At 51.7% G+C, this 19,281-nt stretch overlaps 1 protein-coding gene across 2 annotated transcripts in view; it reads right to left on the reverse strand.

Annotated features, from left to right (window-relative positions):
• GNA12 (G protein subunit alpha 12) overlaps window positions 1–18,898 on the reverse strand; it is a 103,028-nt gene extending 84,130 nt beyond the window's left edge. For both annotated transcript variants that reach the window (XM_045461581.1, XM_045461580.1), the window contains exon 1: window positions 18,467–18,898. In XM_045461581.1, coding sequence (XP_045317537.1) covers window positions 18,467–18,778 — 312 coding nt within the window. In that variant the 5' untranslated portion in view covers window positions 18,779–18,898. The remainder of the gene's footprint in view (window positions 1–18,466) is intronic.
• Window positions 18,899–19,281: the final 383 nt, after the last annotated feature.

Genomic DNA, 19,281 nt, shown 5'->3' on the forward strand with positions numbered 1-19,281 from the left:
CATGATCTCACAGCTCGTGAGTTGGGGCCCCGCGTCGGGCTCTGTGCCGACAGCTCGGAGCCTGGAGCCTGCTTCGGATTCTGTGTCTCCCTCTCTCTCTGTCCCGAACCCACTCTCATTCTGTCTCTGTCTCTCTCAAAAATAAATAAACGTTAAAAAAAAAAATTTAAAAGAGTGAGCCCCAGTGTAAAGTATGGACTTCAGTTAATAATGTATCGATACAGGCTCACCTGTAATAACCAAAGACCATAGCGATGCAAGATGCTGACGGCAGGGAGACTCTGAGGGGGGGAGGGAGGGGGCGTATGGGAAGTCTGTACCTTCCATTCCGTTCTGGAAACCTAAAACTGTTCTTAAAAAACAAAGCTTATTAACTTAAAAAAAGTGTTAAGTGAAAAAAGCTAGACGTAAAAGTTACACATTTAGAGGAAATACCCAGGTAGATTCACAGAGACAGAGGACAGATTAGCGGAGAGACTGCTTAAGGAGTCTGGGTTTCCCTTTGGGTGGTGGAAACGTTCTGGAACTAGACAGAAAGGACGGTTTCACAACACCGTGAGTGTACGAAATGCCACTGAACTGTTCACCTTAAAATGGTTGATTTTATGTTAAGTGAATTTGACCTCAATTATGAAAAAAGCAGAGGAAAAATAAAAAGGTCACATTGAAGCAACTTTGATCAACTTTTGATGTCCCACAGAAACTCAAACGCTGTCGTCCTGATTTAAAGCACCCACACAGAGAAGAGCCAGCAAACACACTCCATCAGAGGCCACCCGTGGAGCTACTGCAGAACCAGGCAGAGGACAGGGCAGCTTGCGCCAGGCGGTCAACGGCGCGGGGAGACAAGGACTCAGGATACGGTCAACAGGACTCGCGACGCGCTGGGTGGATCGGACGTGGGAAAAACAGGAATCAAAGATGATTAGGTTTCCAGACTGCACACGTTGGCAGATGACGGGACCACTTTACGAAGCGGGGAGGACAGCGGACGAGGGGTCAGGGGTTTGGTTCCGCGCGTCACGTTCCAGATGCTCCTGGGAGGCACAGGTGGAGACGGCGAGGGGGCCGCGGTGTAAAAGACGCCAGGAGCCACGAGGGTACAGTCAGGACCGAACGTGAAAACACGGAAACCACTGGGAGATGGGAGAGTGTCAGAGGACTAAGGACATCGCCTTCTATCGTACCCCGGAAATACTACCTACCAGTTCGTTCAACTTCGTGCTCTTTTTCGCCAAGCAGAATTGAAACGCTGTTAGAGAGTTTAAAAGGTCCATCCCTGCCCTCTCGACCATTTGTCCTTGATGTCATAACCTGAAAGACTTTCCTCAGCCTGGGATCACAGAAGTACTCATCTACATTTTATTCTGGAATTCTGATCCACTTTTAGTATTTTTGTCTATACTCATAGGGAAATCATTCCTGTATCAGAAAGGAATCTGACTCTATCGTTCTCCTCAACGATTAGCCATCTTCACAGCACCCTGTGTTCAACCATCCTTCGCTCCCCACTGTTCTGAAAGCCTCCCTTCAGGGTATCCCGACGGCCCAGGTACACGAGGGTCGGCCTGGGATCCGTGTCTGCCTCACCAAGCCACTGCCCGTTCCTGAGCCAGCACGACCCTGCTCTAATGATGGGGACTTCATCACACTTTGGTAGAATACTGCGCAGGAAAATTGCCCCAAACACACTGCCTTTCCCCCAGAACCGTATTAGGTTAAGACCACACATTTATTCATCATGCAGATCTCAGTATCGTTCCGTCGAGTTCCAAGAAAAATAAACTGGGGTCTGTTTGACTGCTATTGTGTTCCATTCATAACCTGGCATTATTACACTATCAGCGATTCCTACTCACAAAAATGATCAATTTCTCGCAGTCTTTTTATGTTCTGCACTCAAGTTTTACAGATTTCATCATATAGGCTTCACTCAGTTCTTGCTTATTCCTGGTACGTTGTCCCACGGTGCGGTTACGAAGGGGATGTTTTTCTATGACAGGAAAGTGCACACACACACACATGTTCAAACACAACCATTTATTTTGTAGCCAGCCATTTCTGGAGCCGTGCTTCATTCCAACGACACTTTGGATGATACCTACCACTTATGATGTTAATTTTGCCCCTTCCTTTCTAGCAGATACACCTAATTTCTTTTTTCTTTTACCTGACTAGACTCTCCACAACATCACTGAATTAGATTGGCACCTGGCATCCTTGACTTTTCCAGTCTCAAGGAAGGTCTCTGTGCCAGGGACAGTCCCTCCTCAAGACAACACACCTGCAGCCTCTCTGACCTGTCACATCTGTCATTCTGTTATCGAGTACTCAATGGTTTGCTCTCGGATCACGTTGCTTATATAAAATAAGTCAGGGGGCGCCTGGGTGACGCAGTCGGTTAAGCGTCCGACTTCAGCCAGGTCACGATCTCGCGGTCCGTGAGTTCGAGCCCGGCGTCGGGCTCTGGGCTGATGGCTCAGAGCCTGGAGCCTGTTTCCGATTCTGTGTCTCCCTCTCTCTCTGCCCCTCCCCCGTTCATACTCTGTCTCTCTCTGTCCCAAAAATAAATAATCGTTGAAAAAAAAAATTAAAAAAAAAAAAAAAAAGTCAGATGATGGATCAGCGCCAAAACTATTTGGGGAAAAAAGTCATAACCGAGGAAACAATCACCTGAGTACTAATTATGGAAACAATACAAAAGAAAACAAGTACTCGTGTATATCGCCAATTACTCAAAAAAAAAAAAGTGGATGCAGTCTCTTTTAGAAGGCTCAAGACCTGTCTTTTAATCTACTTCAAAAACACTTACATTTAAAACTTATACCCGATACTTTTTAAGAGTATTATTGAGTCTGGGGCACCTGGGTGGCCCAGTCAGTAAAGTGTCCAATTTCGGCTCAGGTCATGACCTGGTGGTTTGTGGGTTCGAGCCCCGCCTCAGGCTCCATGATGACAGCCTGCTTCAGATTCTGTGTCTCCCTCTCTCTCTCTCTCTGCCCCTCCCCTGCTCTCGCTCTCTCTCAAAAATAAACATTTAAAAATAAATACCCATTAAAAAAAAGAATATTATTAACTTTAAAAACTAATGGAAGACTAGAAAAAGGCATTTACACCGTCAGAAGAATTTTACTCAGGCCACATGGTGGCTCTTTTCTTAAAGTTACCAAGAAATAAGGAACAAGACAAGTTTCCAATTAAAAAAAAATGCTGAAGATGCTGTGGTCTCCATGGTAAATATTTACACATTCTGAAAATATTCAAGATTACAAAAATTCTAAAGGGAAATTCAAACCACACATTAAGTCAAAACACCTGTAATTAAAAATGAAAACGTCCTTGTAACTGTCGAGAGCTGACGTAGAGAGGCAAGGGTTTAATCAAAACTGGATTGCTTAATCATATAAATTATCTTCTTTAATTACACTATGTCAATAATATTTAATATATTCCTCAGGACTCATACTATGAAATTACTATTGCCAAGGCACTCTCTAAAGTAATGTTTTCTGTAGAAAACCTATTTTTTTTAATCTTTTTAAATTTATTTTTGAGAGAGAGAGAATGAGAGTGAGCGAGCAGGGGAGGGGCAGAGAGAGAGGGAGAGAGAGAGTCCCAAGCAGGCTCTACACCGTCAGCGTGCAGCCTGACGTGGGGCTCGATCTCACAGACCATGAGATCGTGACCTGAGCTGAAACCAAGAGTCAGTGGCTTAACCGACTGAGCCACCAGGCGCCCTGGTAGAAAACCTATTTTAAAAAATAAATTCACAAATTCCTGCTTCGCAGGAGTCAACGCTCGGCATTTTGCTAGTCCGCCAGTTTTCCTAGGAAAACTTTCCTTTCCTTTCACAAGGGCTCACAGTGCATCACTCCCGAGGAGGCCGTGTGTGCCCGGGTCGTGTGCCGTGTCCTCCGGGAGCTCCGGTCATGCTTGTGCTCACCGGGGACGACGGTTAACCCCACCGACGCCACCCCTGAGGTCGCCAAACGGGGAGTGTGAGCCACCGCTGGGAAGGCTGTCACCAATTAAGCGCCACTCCCAGTTTTTAAAAAGCGGAGCCCAAGGACATCAACACAGCCCGCCGTCACCCACTCACACAGGGCAACGTCGTGCATCCCAAGGGCCGGACGTCAGTCTCCTCCACCCAAGCGGAGCCCCCACCCTGCCTTTTGCCATTTACTGGGGCGCTGCCACAAGGACACACGAGCGCAGTACGCGAAAGGAGGCCTGGAGACTGCCGAGCCACGCGCAGGCAGACGTGGTCGTCGCCGGTACGTGGTCCCGAGCGGGCAGCTGGGAGAACCTGGTCCCGGGTCCCCCCACTCCTGCCACGTGTGGGCACCGGGCGAGACACCAGGAAGGAGAACAGGGCAGCTGCTCCTGTCCTGAGGACCTCAGCTTAGCAGGCGCCCAGAGAAACGGGCTTCCCTCTGCTCGGACAGATCCATTTGCGGTGGACGGACCCACGCCTGGACGGCCCGTTCCCTGCCACGGAGCCTGAAGGGCTCACGGGGGACATGGAGCTGGGCCAGGCCACACAGCCTGCTCGCGGTCCGGCCAGGAACGGCTCGCGGTCCGAGCGGGAGACAACACGGACTCCGTCCCCGCTGCGGGCACAGGGGATGCGTCAGTCGGTCCTCCTCGGCCGCGGCCGTCAGGTGTGTGTCCCCACACGGCGCTCCGCTGTCCCCCCGACTCTCTTCCCCGACAGGGGCGCTCAGGGGCGAGCGGGACTGGGCCCGTCCCCGCGTCCCGATGGCGTCTCCGCCCGGGCCCTTCCTGGGCTGGACTTACTCAGGGGACCTGGAACAGCGAGCGACATTTCGGTGTCTCGCCGACTCAAGTCATCCTGTTTTTCTCACGCTACGGTTTCAGCAGACCCTTGGGTCTGGTCTTACAGAATATACGCTTTCACGGCGCACCTTCTCTTCCAGACTCGGCTTTTCTTCTGCCCTGTGTGGGCTCCCCCGGCCCCTTTGGATACGGCGGGGAGAGCGGCCAGGCCGGGTCTCCACCTCTCCCACGGGCGGCTCTCTACCAACCCGATCTTCGCAGAAGCACTCTGGGTCAGCTTCCCTGACGGCATCTCTACCCCGCTGGTCCTCCCAGACCAGAGTCGAAGGCTGACAGTGGCTGACCCGGGTCTAAGGGGACGGGGGTGAAGGAAGCCGAAACCCTGTCTGGGTCGCAGCGGGCTTGCTTCTGAAATCCTACCAAACGTCCCCCCTCCGAGCTCACTTCTCCGTCTGGGGAGCACAGGCTCAGCACGGATTCTGCCTTGGCCAAGGTCCCTCTGCTTCTGAGTGCTTTCCCTAACTTGTCCCAGGGCCGAAGTCGGGGGGACTAGTGGAGACGTTCAGGCTCGTGCCGACCCACCTGCTCCTCAATGTTACTGTTCGGAGGTGGGGCCGAGGCCAAGAGACACGCTACACGGCCCTAGAATCATCTCTCTGCCTTTGGCCACAGTGTGTTTGAAATATTAGAACCATAATACAAAACTGCCGTTTCTGTGGGTCAAAAAATCAGAATTTCATGCAGTTCAACTCCATGTGTAAGAATGCCTCTTTTTGTTCCTTGATTACTTCTGAACAGTTTCATACTCATGTGTCGGATGATTTTTCAACATATACGCACAAATATGTAAACACACACACACACACACACACGCACACGAGCATCCCATCAGGTAATGAGCAGGTTGTGTGAACCTCGCATCCCAACGCACTGCCCCAGACGGGTCAGCCCTCTGCCCTGAACTCTGCACTCACCTCCCAGCGCCACCAGAGTTGTCTTGCTCAAGGAGGCCCTGCCGGACCTGCTCAGGTTCCCTCCTCCACCTGCCACCCGGCATTCCAACACAGCTTTCTTTCCGTTCCTTAAAAGCCAGCTTCTTTCAGCCTCACTGCTCCCGTGCTCTTAACCCCTCGGCCTGGCTCACCACAGAAAGGGGCTTCCCGGCTTCGGGTTCGGTGTGCTCTCAGCCTCGGGCCACACAACACCCACTTCCAAGTTCAGGGATCGGGGGCTACAGGGACTAGCATGTGGGGCCAATGGCAGCTCTGTCCAGGGGGAGAGGAGCCTCAAGTCTGGGGTTATTTCTGCAGTACGTATGTAATCTGTGGGATTAATAAAGAAGTCGAAAGCTATCACAGGGGGCTTCACACAACAGGACGTCAAATGGGCCCAGGTGTTTCTGGGTCACCTGTAACAACTCAGTGTCGAAGAAGCATGTCCAGAGATGTGAGGGGCAGCCCCAGTGAGGGACACCGTGGGGACCTGAGGGGCAGGGACACTGGGGGACGTGAGGGGCGGCCCCGGTGAGGGACACCGCGGGGATGTGAGGGGCAGGGATACGGTGGGGACGTGAGGAGCAGCCCCAACGAGGGACACCGTGGGGATGTGAGGGGCTGGGACACTGGGGAAAGGAGGAACTTAGGGACTCCGGCGTTCTGTTGGACCCCTGATGTTCCCACAAACTGGTGAGCAGCTAGCATTCTCGATGGCTTCCTTCAGGGACAACTACATTTATTCCTAAAAGAGCCATCAGCTTGCTATTTCCGCTCGTCACAGAAAAAGTCCCCAACGGGGCTGAGACATCACCAAGGGGCTTCTGGCTTCGCAGGTGGCCCCAGGCAAATTCACCCTCAGGGAGCCTCCACTTTTCTCCCTCTGCTTCAGAGTCTGCAATCAATGTGGAAATCTCAACGGGAATCAGCTCGATAGACAGAGGTGAAGACACCGGCTTTCGTCCTAATAGACGCCAGATGGGAGAGCTGGTTTTAGACTTGCAGCCAGCGAGGTGTGCTCGCGGGCGTGGCTGGACAGACAGACACAGGCGGGAAGAAACCGGAATGGCCACGCCCTGCGGGCAGGGGCAGGGGCTCCGGAGGAGGGAGTTGGGGGGGGATTGGTCCATAGCCCAGCGCCTGCTTCCTTCTCGAAAGTCACCTGGCCAGCGGCTGGCTCGTCCTCCCCCCTGCACGGGGGTGGGGTGGGGAGGGAAGGGAAGTTAAGAAAGTACTGGAGCTGAAGTCCCTCCCCAGCAGAGTAAAGCCCCGAACCTAGCCTCACAGGGTTACTGGGACCGGAACCCCTGCCTTCCGCACAAACACCAAAGCGCCCAATGCAAAGGTTTTCTTCCTTCTCTGCAGCCGCGTCCTCGCGGCATCTCGCGCATCAACACACACTTGATAAGTGTTTGCTGACTCGGCTTCCCGAGAGGATCGCTTTTATTTTTTATTTTTTTAATTTTTTTTTCAACGTTTATTTCTTTTTGGGACAGAGAGAGACAGAGCATGAACGGGGGAGGGGCAGAGAGAGAGAGGGAGACACAGAATCGGAAACAAGCTCCAGGCTCTGAGCCGTCAGCCCAGAGCCCGACGCGGGGCTTGAACTCACGGACCGCGAGATAGTGACCTGGCTGAAGTCGGACGCTTAACCGACTGCGCCACCCAGGCGCCCCCCCCCCCCCAGAGGATCGCTTTTAATGAGACACCTGCTTTAACTAGGAGGTTCCAGGGGTGCCGGTTTGTTTAAAGACTCAACCCGACTGCTTCGGAACCGAATCCACCATGTACCGACAAGACGGTCAACAGCCCATCTCCCACGTCCCAGTTGTGACAGCCAGCCTCACGGGGGGGTGGGGGGGGCGTCTCCTCCTCTCCCACATCACTCCCCACTTAGACTTTCGCACCCACAGGCCTCTGATCCAGGCGTCAGAATCCTCGGGAAAACACTCGGGTGGCCCCAAAGATGCAGCCTTGGGCCGTCCCAGGGGTGCCAACAACCGCAGGGCAGAGCTGGCACCAGTGGGAAACACAGATGAACCGTCGCGTGTGACAGAAATTCCCAAAGCAAACTCGGAAGCAGCCCCTCCCTTTCAGCTGTAAGGGAGACGAGCAGTAAGGGGAGACTGAGTAATCGCTCCCTTCCCTTCCCCCTAAGCGTCCAGTCCTTCGCCGGGACGCCGTGTGACGTGTCCGCAGAGAGGAGAACGAATGGACTCTGCGTGCCACGGTGCTCCGCCAGCGACCGCGGGGCGTGCTCCTCTGGACCGCTGAACTGCGGGCGTCTCAGCGGCGGGAGCACTCGTGCCCCAGGGGATTCACGTGTAACATGAGTCCAGGTGAATCTCGTCGCACATCCCGCAGACGGCCTTGACGGCCCCTGCGGCGAGGCCGGGGGCCCCCCGCCCTTCCCGTGACGTCTCCTCTCCTGCCCGGTCCTCCCCGGTCTTTCCGGTCCCCACACGAGCCAAGCAGGCAGATAAGCACCGTAAAAGGACTCACCACCGTGCACACAGCACAGCAAAGGGACGGCTGTGAACCTCGGGAGCACGTCTTGCTGCGGCCCTGACACCTATCCTGGCCTTCCCCGGGTACAGCGGGGAGCCTCCCTCTGCCCCAGACGTGCACACGAGGGCCGTGGGGCACCCACGCCATGTACCATCAGCAGGACATTCCGGCAAGGCAAGGACAATATTAGTACTGCACAGGGCACAGGTTCCGAGTCTGAGTGTTCTGTTCCCGTGGCTTAGTTTCTGCTCCACTCAGCTCAAGTAGTTACTGGAGTCCCTGAGGCCTGGGTTCACTGGCTAACACCAGTCAGTGTTTGTTAGCATCAGTCTTCACTGCTGGCTCTTCACGTAACACGGCCGTCGGGCAAAGTTGGTGCCATGGGCTCCAGGCCGGACGGGAAGACGGGCCCGAGTTCAGAGAGCGGTGCTGTCTGCGTGGCCTCTGCTTATGACAGCAGGGGTGGGAACGCTTTCTTGCCACACTCTCCAGCTCCTTTCCATCCACTCGCAGAGACGCCCAAGAGTCAACAACTGTTCCTTTTCTGTCCTACGGACGAAGCACCTCCCAGAGCACAAGTTCCCAACGGACGCGGGCCACCGCGTCGGGACAGAGTTCCGGCCGGCCGACACACTCACACGACACAGAGGCTGTTCTCCTGCCGTGAACCAGTGTCCGGGACCCACGTGAACACGTACCCTGATGTCAGACGAACGTCCGAACGTACAAAAGAATCACTCAAGACAACTCATCACATGGTCAGCGTTCCGCTCACCCTAAGGGCCACCGGGCGGCCGCTCCAGCCCACCGGACGGAAGGCACGGAGACTGCTGCTTTTGGTGAAATGCAAACAAACTAGAATAGTTACAACCCAAAATCCCGCAGTCCGTCTTGAAGAGAAGGGCGGGCGCGGCCCTTCGAGGGCTGACGCGGGTCTAGCGCCAGCTCCGCCACACGTCAGCGTCCTGTGCTCGCAGCTCACCCTATGATCACATGTCTAGATAAGCCTCAAGTGTAGACTTTCAGCTCCAGTTACTACCGATGGGGTCCAGGTCCTTGCTCTCAACTACTAATAGCAGAGAAGAATTAGCTACGGTCAACAAAACACAATCTCGCATCGAGCACGGCTGTATCACAAATCTCACGTGACAGAGGACTTCGGGTCAAAACTGCTCCCCTAAAATCGGTTTGGTTAAAATGACCAACCTGTCAGCCTGAAAGGGGAGGGTAAGACCAATCGTCCACATGCTGTGAATCCCCGACAAGGGCCAGAGGGGTCTCTGGATGGAAAAAGATGTCTTTGGTTTTTTTGCCCTTATCAAAGCAGTAACCATGCGTGTCCAGTGTAAAAGTAAATTTGTGTAAATGCAATCAGCCAACGAGGCAGTAGAACCCGGACTGTTCTCCCAGACCTGGAAGTGCGTTTTCGCTCCTGCTCTCACGCAAACCCACAGAGGGGTGAAGCACAAACGGATTCTGAACCCAAGAAACAAAGACCCCGCAGGCCAGGGGTTTCCAAGTGCCTAAAAATACAGAAGAGCAGCAGAGGCTCCCTCAACATCCTACTGGCCTTTGCAAAAGATAATGCCACAGCCAACGATCCTAAAAAAGATTTTAATTTACAAAAATTTAACGTAATCTTCAATATTCTACCACAAAATGTCTTACCCTGCAGCCCACAGAGCATCCAGAGGCCCCCTTCGAGGCTCAGGACGGTGAGGGACCCCTTGAAGGGACTACGTGTGCGCATGTGAATTTTCTAGAGAGAAGGTCTGGGGTTTTCACATAAAGAACATCGTGACCAAGGTCTCTGGCAAGCCACTGCGTTACGTATGACCAGCTCCCTGCGCTAGAAAGTTCCGTCCAGCTCCTACTCTCCTCCTTAACACTCCAAACCGCGAGAATTCTCTGTCCTAACTGGCAGACATGTGCCGCATGGAGATGGGCTCATCTGTATGTCCCTCTCCACCTGCTCAAACTCCAGGGCGCCCTCAGAGACCAGCTCAAATCACCCTTCCTCCAGAGGCTTTTCCAGAGGCCTCAGCCAGAATCCACCTTCCCTACTCTCACTGAGCCACCTGCCGACTTTTACACTGGCATTCAACATGGCGTACATTCAGACTCGATGTTAAAGGCTGCACCTGTCTCCCCAGCTGGCCGGAGCACCTGAAGGGTAGAGACTAGGCCGGATCCATCATAACTGACCCTTTCCCCACCGGCACCGAGCACACCAACGTGGGTGTATGGCCAAAAAGTGTGTGTGGAATGTTTGTTTCAGTGACCACCAGTTCTAACAATCTCATTCTTCACAAGGTTTCTAAATCAGCCACACAACGACACTCTAGGAAGGCCCACCTCTGGGTGGTTAAATGCTACTCACGCAATTGTGCGAGTATTGGGATTTCTAGTTCACAAAACAAAGGCTAATGTATGCCAAATGGCTTACGTTGTATTCACTTTTTTTTTGAAGTTTATTAACTTATTTTGAGGGGGGCAGGGAGGGGTAGAGAGAACCCCAAGCAGGCTCTGCACTGATAGCACAGGGCCCGACGACACAGGGCTCGAACTAGCAAACCATGAGACCATGACCTGGGCAGAAATCAAGAGTCAGATATTTAACTGCGCCACCTGGGTGCCCCATGTTGTATTAACTTCTAACTCGATGTGGCATTCAGCCGTCACAAGTAGCTCCTGAAAGCACAGATGAGGGGGGCTAGAGCCACTGGGAGAGAAGGCCAAGCTGGTCTGAAGCCTTCTCCACAAAGGCCCAGGCACTTGCCATCACCAGAGGGGTTACTAACGAAGTTCTGAGGCAGCACATACACAAACTTTAGGGACAGCCCGCCCAGGAAGTGAGACACTACCATCTTTAAGATTACAAAGATAAAAAGAACGAATACCAAGTCTTACCGGGAATATTTACAGGAAGCCAAAGCAACTAACAGTTTCAAATAATACACTGCAGAGGGTAGTGTGAGGGGACGAAGTTAAAGAAATGAGAGGTTCACATGCAGGCACAACTGTGATCATGAAGGAGGAGTCCTGGATGACAGAAACTTCTGGTTCCACAGATGCAGGAGCCCCATTCCTCCCGGGTCCCCTCCTTACAACGAAAGACACTCCGGACGGAACACAGCGAGCACACGCAGGAAAGCCGGCGGAGACAAGGCGGCAGGCGGCCCAGGACTTCGGGCCCGAGGAGCCACTTGGCAGGGAGCTCGCCAGGTGTCCTTGCCGCCTACCTGTCTGGGACAGGGTGCTGCACAGCCTCCAAGCTCGAGCAGCCAAATGGCACAGATGGAAACAGCTCCCAGAAAAGCTGTTCCTCCCGGCAGAAGGCCTGGGAAAAGGGTGGTCTCACAACAGAAAATCCGCATCTGTCACCCCTGGGTTTTAGCAGGCTCATCTCCCGCTTCCCTTTGGGGCCCTGCACAACCAGGGAGCAGCTTCCAAGCGGCCAAGCAAGACCTCCTCTCCTGTCCCCTGCCTAGAGATGCAGGACGTGCCCAACTCCCCGACCAGGGCGGCGTCAGTGGGGCGCTGAGCCTCTACCCCGACCCAGGCACAGGCGGGCAGGAAAAGGAGGGGGGAGGCTGGGCGGGTCACCACTCCGCCGTTCCTAATACACCCTGGTATCAGCCAGGCCAGGAGTAGCTGATGTCACATCCCACTCAACAAGGCAACAGAGGCTCAGGGACCCGGAGGTCAGCAGTTAAGAGCCAAGTGACACTCCTATCACCAGAGTCTCAGAAGGAAGGGACAAAGAGTGGGGCCGAAAAAGTATTTTTAGAAATAATGGCTGGAAACCTCCCAAGTTTGGAGAAAGACACAAACGCAGAGATTCAGGAAGCCGAGCAAACCCTAAATAGAATAAGTCGAGAGAACCTATGTCAAGACAAATCATAGTTCAACTCTGGAAACTGAGACAAATGAGCAATCTTAAAAGCAACCCGAGAGATAGGACACCTTTACTCAGAGCAATTCGAGGGGCAGCAGATTTCTCATCTGCACCAGGGGAGGCCAGAAGAATAAGGCACCTTTTTCAAGTACTAAAAGAATGTGTCAACTGTGAATTCCATAGCTGGCACCGAGATCTCAAGGACGAAGGGGGAGTAGAGACATTCTCGGATGCAGGAGACCTGAATTTGTTGTCCACTAGCCCACCCTTAAGAATGGCTAAAGGAAGTTTTCCAAACACAAAGCTCAGAACTGCAGGAAGAAAAGACCATGAGAGTAGGTAAAAATAGGGGTGAATCTAACAAACCATCCCACTTTTCACAAGTTTCTTAAATCTTATTTGATGACTGACAGAAAGCCCTGTGATGTGGTGCTCCAAGTATAACAAGACTTAAAACGTTGATATTTAAAAAGTGAGGAGGGTAAAGGGATCTAGAGTAAAGGTCCCACACTTCACTGACGGTTGTAAAACACGGATGCCGGCACCCTAAGCTACGCACGTACACGGTAAGCCCAAGCAACCAACAAGAAAGCAAACAAAGCTTTAATTGATATATAATCACCAAATGATCAAGATGGAATCCTAAAACATGTTTAACCCACAGGAAAATAAAAAACAGAAGAAACAAACAAAAAATTAACAAAATGGGAGGCTTATGCCTTAATAATCACTTTACCTTAAATGTAAATGGCCGAAATACACAAGTTAACAAAGATGGACAGAGTGAAGAAAACAGGACATAACAATATTCCGTCTATAAGATACTCACTTCGAAACAACAATGTGGGTAGGTCAAAGGGATGGAAAAAAATACAGCAGGAAAGCATTCATTAAAAAAAAAAAAAGAGTCGCTATATTAAAATATCTGATAAGGTAGGGCAAAGGAAATTACTAGAGACAAAGAGGGAGATTACATAACGACAAAAGGATCAATCCACCAGGAAGTCCTAATAATCCTAAATGTTTATACACCACACAACAGTCTCAAAATGCATGAAGCAAAAACTGAGAGCTAAAGGAGAAATATCCACAATTGTATTTGGGAGACTTTCACACCTCCCTTTCAGGAACCGACAGAAAGAGTGAACAATCAGCAAGGATACAGAACATGACACCCCCATCAACAACAGTACCTAACGGACATAAGTAGAAAACTCTACCCGACAAGAGATATGCATTTTTTTTTCAAGTGTCCATGAACATTCACCAACAAAGGCCCACAGAATATATACCATGATAGACCATATACTGGGTCATAAAACAAACCTTAAATATTTCAAAGAATTGAAATCATACCAAGTATGTTCTCTGACCGTAATAAACTCATAGAAATCAATAAAGATAACAGGAAAAACTCTAAACTCTTGGATTCTACAATACATTTCTAAATAATCTGTGGGTCAAAGAAAGTATCTGAAAAAGAAATACACACATGAACATGAACAAAAGTTCAAATACAACATATCAAAATATGTGAACACAGCTAAAGCAGTGCTGAGTGGGAAATTTATGGCACATACTAGAAACGAGGAAAGGTCTCAAATAAATATCCAAATCTCTACCTCAAAAAACAAAGAAAAAAAAAAGAGCAAATAAACCCGAAGGAAGTAGAAGGAAATAAGGACAGAAATACAGGATATTGAAAACAGGAAAGCCATAAAGAAAAGATAATGAGATAAAAAGCTCGTTCTTCAGAAAAAAAAAAAAAATCATTAAAAGTGATAAGCCTCTAAGAAGACTGACAAAAATAAAAGACAGAAATCACCAACACCAGAAAAGAAACACAAGACAGGCCTCTCACCATTCTCATTCAACAAAATACTGGGAGTTCTAGCCACTGCAGTAAGGCCAAGAAAAAGAAAGAAAGCATAGCTATTGGGAAAGAAGAAATAAAGCTGTTCATTTGCAGATAACAGGATGATCCACAGAGAAAATCCCAAGGAATCTATAGGAAAGCCCTTAGAACTATTGAGTGTATTCGCTAAGCTTATAGGACACAAAATCAAGACACAAATATCAATTGCATTGCTGTGTAAGAACAAGGAGCATGTGGAAACGGACAATAAAAGCACTGTATCATTTCCAGTTGCTCTAAGGAAAACAAGATACTTAATATACACTTAAAACACATACCAGATCTGTAGGCTAATAATCGCAAAATGCTAATAAAGAAATCAAAGGCTGAAAGAAAGACATACCATGTTCATGGACTGGAAGACTCAACATAGTCGAGAGGTCAATTCTCCCCCAAATGATCTATAGGTTTCATGCAATTGCTATCAAAATCCCAGCAAGATTTTTTTTTTTAATAGACACAGACGAGCATATTCTAAGACACATCTAGAAATCCGCAGGCCCTAGAATACCTAAAACAATCTTCAAAAAGGGAAATGAAGTGGGAGAAACCACTCTATCTGATGCTAAGGTCTTCCGCATAGGTATAGTAATCAACAGAACGTGATAACGGCAGAAGGAGAGACACAGAGATCAGTGGAATGGAATAGAGAACTCAGAACTAGGTCCACACAAATATGCCCAACTGGTTTCTGACGAAATTGCAAAAGCAATTCAAAGGAAGGACAGTCTTTTCACCAGATGGTGTTGGAACAATTAAGCACTCAAAGCAAAAAAACAACAAAAACCAAAAAACTTCCATCCAAAACTCACACATTTTCATGGGATAATTAACTCAAAATGGATCAGGGACTCAAACGTAGAATGTAAAACGACCAAACGTTTACGGGAAAAAAATGGATTGGGATCTGGAGCTAGGCAAAGAGTTCATAGCTTTGATACCCAAAGTGTTACCTATAAAGGGAAAAACTGATAAGCCTGCTTCATCAGAAAAAGTTCTGCTCTATGAAAGCCCTTGTTAAGAGGATGAAAAGCAAAGCTACAGACGGGGAGGAAACAGTTGCAAACCATAAAACGTGGCAAACGACCAGTATCTAGAATGTATAAAAAAAACTCTCCAAGCATTCACTAGCAGTAAACCACGATAAATAACAAACCATAAAAACAAGCAACCTCTAGAAATAGAAAATAAGTAAAAAAAAAAAAAACAAAAAACACCAAGAGGCACCGCACCAAAGAGGATATAGGGACGGCAAATAAACACAGGAAACGATGTTCTGCACCATGAGCTATTAGGGAAAGGAAAATTAAGACAGCGAGGAGACAGCTCTTGCCCACCTATCAGGATGGCTGACACAGCAAAAGGACATCAGATGCCGGCGAGGATACGGAGAACCCGGGTCACTCAGACACCGCCGGCGGGAATGCGAAAGGGTACAGGCACTCCAAAAAGTTTGCCGTTTCTTAGCACGTTAACCACACCACTGCCACACGACCGAGCAACTGGGCTCCTGGGCGCTTATCCCAGACGCGTGAAGATGTGTGTACGAACGTGTACGTGAATGTGCAGAGCACGTTTCCTCACAACAGGCAGAGAACTGGAACCCAGAGGCCTTCGACAGGTGAACGGTTACGTGGTGGCCTGTGGTAAATCCACACCGCGGATCCTACCCGGCAAACAGAAGGCGCAAACTATTTCCAACACACAAAACTCGGGTGATTCTCCAGGTGGAATGATAAAAAGAGGTCATGTTCTGCATGGCTCCGTTTGTACAATATTCTCGAATGAATAAAACTTGTAGAATTGGAGAAATGATCAGTTCTTGCCAGGGTCAGGGAGGGGCGGGAGGGAGCGGCCAGGAAAGGCGACCTAAGGGATCCTTGACGGTGACGGGAATATTCTGTACCTTGACTTGCGTGGCGTCGGTATCCTGGTCGTGACGCTGCATCACATTTGGCAAGATGTTATCACAGAAGGTAACACGATAGAGGGTACGTGGGCCCTCCATATTATTTCTTACAACAGGATGGGACTCCACAATTATCCCCAAAATTAAAGTTAAAAAAATAAAAATTTGTTCTCAGCTCTGCCACCTGCTACATAGGTAGCTGACCTTGAACAGACGTTGAACTCCCTATCCTCAGTGTTCTCACGGCTAAATGGGACAATACCTCCCGAAACATGAGAAAAACTAAATGTCACATATGAAGGATGTGGCAATGCGCACGGCACACAGAACTTCAACAACAGCCTGTGAACGCTGAATCTATGCGTAGACACAAAAAGTATTCTAAATCGTACCATTCAAATGCCCACTACTGCAGCCGCTGCAGAGCAATTAATTTGAAAGGTCTCCTCCCAAAGTGATCAGTCAAAACATGGCGTGGGGTGGGGGTGGGGGGGGGGAGAATTTGTGGTTTTAAACTGAAAAAAGAATTCCTGACTAGCCACTGAACTAGTCACAGACAAAGTGAGTTTAAAATGGAGTTGCGGTGAGTTAAAAGCTGGGAAGGAAAAGAAGAGACCGGCTAACAAACCTAATATTTCTGTTGATAAGGAAGTCAGTGGAGGTTAACGTTTGCGTGCACTGGGAGGTTAGGAATGAGTTTCCTAAAACGCACTCAACACAGTCATTTAAGACTCTGTGTTGCTCAACATTTTCTCTACCTCCCGAGTTAAAAGTGGGAGAAAGTCAGTCGAATCTTTGTGCTTCTTTCTACACCTGCCTGGCGTGGAGGTTCGGAAAAGCAGCCAAAACGCAATCTGGCTCTGAGATAGAGGAAGACAATGAAATGCACTTTACCCCAGAAGATGAGGGGAATTTTAAACACACAGTGTATCCCCGGGAATCACACTGGGCTCCTGGCCTTTAACGTTGGTGAAGACTGCCCAGAGCAGACCCACAGAGGCTTTTGAAAGAGGTGAAAAGGAAGGAGTGTTTTGTCATTCAAATGATTCTCTTCCCGGCATTCCCCTCAAGATCCTAAAAGAGCTTTTTCTACTAAAATGAGAGATTTTCATAACAAATACAGAAAGCGGGGATACCAGGCCGAGCCTGGAGGCTTAGACGCAGGGTTTCGGCTTCCAGGGGGTGGACTCACTTACCCCCGGGGCCTGGAACTTCTTCCTCGTGGGTGAAGTGAGAGGCACCGGATGGGTTTCTACAGCCCTCTGCTACATTTAAAGTCCCTGGGGGCACCGTAAACGCGCGTCTCCAGACAGCCGTCTGGTATGACAAACTCCCCTCTGCTTGAGACATACCTGCTTTCCCCACAATGAGCCTGGGAAGGAGTAGGTGAGAGGGCAGTGAGAGGGGGTAGCGATACAGTAAAAACAAGCACATAAAAAATCATAAACCGCCCAGATGACTCTAAGGGCAGGAGAGAATCTACGCTGGGCTGCTCCCGGTCCGTTTTCTCCAGATTTCCTTTCCGGGGAGCCCTTCAGCACAGACTCCCAGCAGTGAGAGACCAGAATCCAGACTTGGTCAACTCCACAGCTTTTTTGCTCTGTTTTGTTTTCCCCAAAACCGCCAAGAATAAGACGAGCAGGGAATAGGAGAGCCAGTCGATTGTGCACACCACGCAGGAGATCCACTAAAGGGTGCAGAGCAAGGAATTCACTTGTACCGTCACGCGAACACACACAACGGCGACGGGGCAACGCGGGGGGCTGTGAGCACAGGCTGGGTTATCCGAGGGTGTCAAGCAAGCAGTTACTGATTCGTGGCTTCGGTAAGCGGACCGCGGTGGTTTCTAAAGCGAGGCCTTCTCTTTTCAGCGACAAACGCCAAGACCCTTCCTAACGAAGTTCTCCGCGGTCTGGGGTTGACTTCCAGCCCCAGGGCAGGCGTGTGGGTGACCCGAGCGCTGAGGCTGGGGGAGGGGGCGTGAGTACGCGCACTTCGCTCTACTCCCTGCACGTTGTGCAGGCGGCAAGTTCTCAGTTCCCAAGCGGAGCCGTGCGGCCGGCCTCCTCTCCGGTCTACACCGCTCTCCGGCACTTACGGGGAGGGCAGGGCGAGGACGGCTCCCTGACCCCGGGAGGCCGGCTGTGGGAAGCGCGCAGAAGCCGTCCTGTAAGGGCGCGTCCCCGGCGCGGCGTCCAGGAGGGGCCCGCCCACCGTCCCCATCCCCCGAAGTGGGCCAGCTTTTCCGCGTCTCGGCCCCCGGCCCCCACCCCCCCCCCCCCAGACGGGCAGGGGCGCAGGCCATTATCGCGCTGCGGCGCCGAAGGGGTGAGCATCCCCGGCCGGACACCCTCCCCCCCAAAGCCGGGGTCAAGCGGCCCGCACCTGGCCGCACCTGCGCGCACCTGGGCGCAGGTGCGCGGGCGGGGACGCCGAGGCGCGCGCACCTTGAGGATGTTGTCGAAGATGGTGTCGCGGAACTCGAGCAGCGCCTTCTGGTCGAACTCGCGGCCGTGGATGATGCGCATCTGCTTGAGGAAGGTGGACTTGCCGCTCTCGCCCGCGCCCAGCAGCAGGATCTTGACGAGGCGCCGCACGGCGCGCCGCTCGCGGGCCAGCCCCGCGTCGATGTCCCGGCTGCGCCGCCGCGCCTCGCGCTCCGCGTCGCGGGCCCCGCTGCCGCCCGCCCTGCGCTCGCGGGCCCCGCCGGCCTCGGCCGGCAGCAGGCAGCGGCTGAGGGTCCGCACCACGCCGGACATGGCCGCTCAGGCCATGGACCCCGCCGCGGGCGAGGCGAGCCCCGCGCGGCAGCCGGCCGCTCCCTCAGGCCGCGTCCGTCCGCCGCCGCCGCCGCCGCCGCCCCGAGGCCCGCTCTCGCCCGCCGCTCGGCCCCGGCGGAGGGGCGGGGCGGCGCAGCCGGGGCCCGGCGATTGGGCCGGCCGCCGTCCATCCGGACGAACGCGCCCTCCGATTGGGCCGTGTGGCGCCGGGAGGCGGCCGTCCCTCTGGCCCTCGGGGCGGGGTGGGCGCCGAAAGAGGCGGGATCTTTGGGGTGGGGGCGCTTCTCATTGGGCATCTGGGATGAGGTTCTTTCTTTCAGAATGAAAGGGAGGCGGGGCCGCCGGGGAGGAGGGGCGGCCGTCCGCCATGACCAATTATAATTGCTCTGGGGTCACGTCAATCACGGGGAGGAGGCTTGGGATTGGGAGATCGACGAAACGGGGCGGGACCAGAAGTGCCAGGTGTACAGAAAGATTCTCCC

The sequence above is a fragment of the Leopardus geoffroyi genome, chromosome E3 (genome assembly GCF_018350155.1).
Source record: "Leopardus geoffroyi isolate Oge1 chromosome E3, O.geoffroyi_Oge1_pat1.0, whole genome shotgun sequence".
Taxonomy (NCBI): Eukaryota; Metazoa; Chordata; class Mammalia; order Carnivora; family Felidae; genus Leopardus; species Leopardus geoffroyi.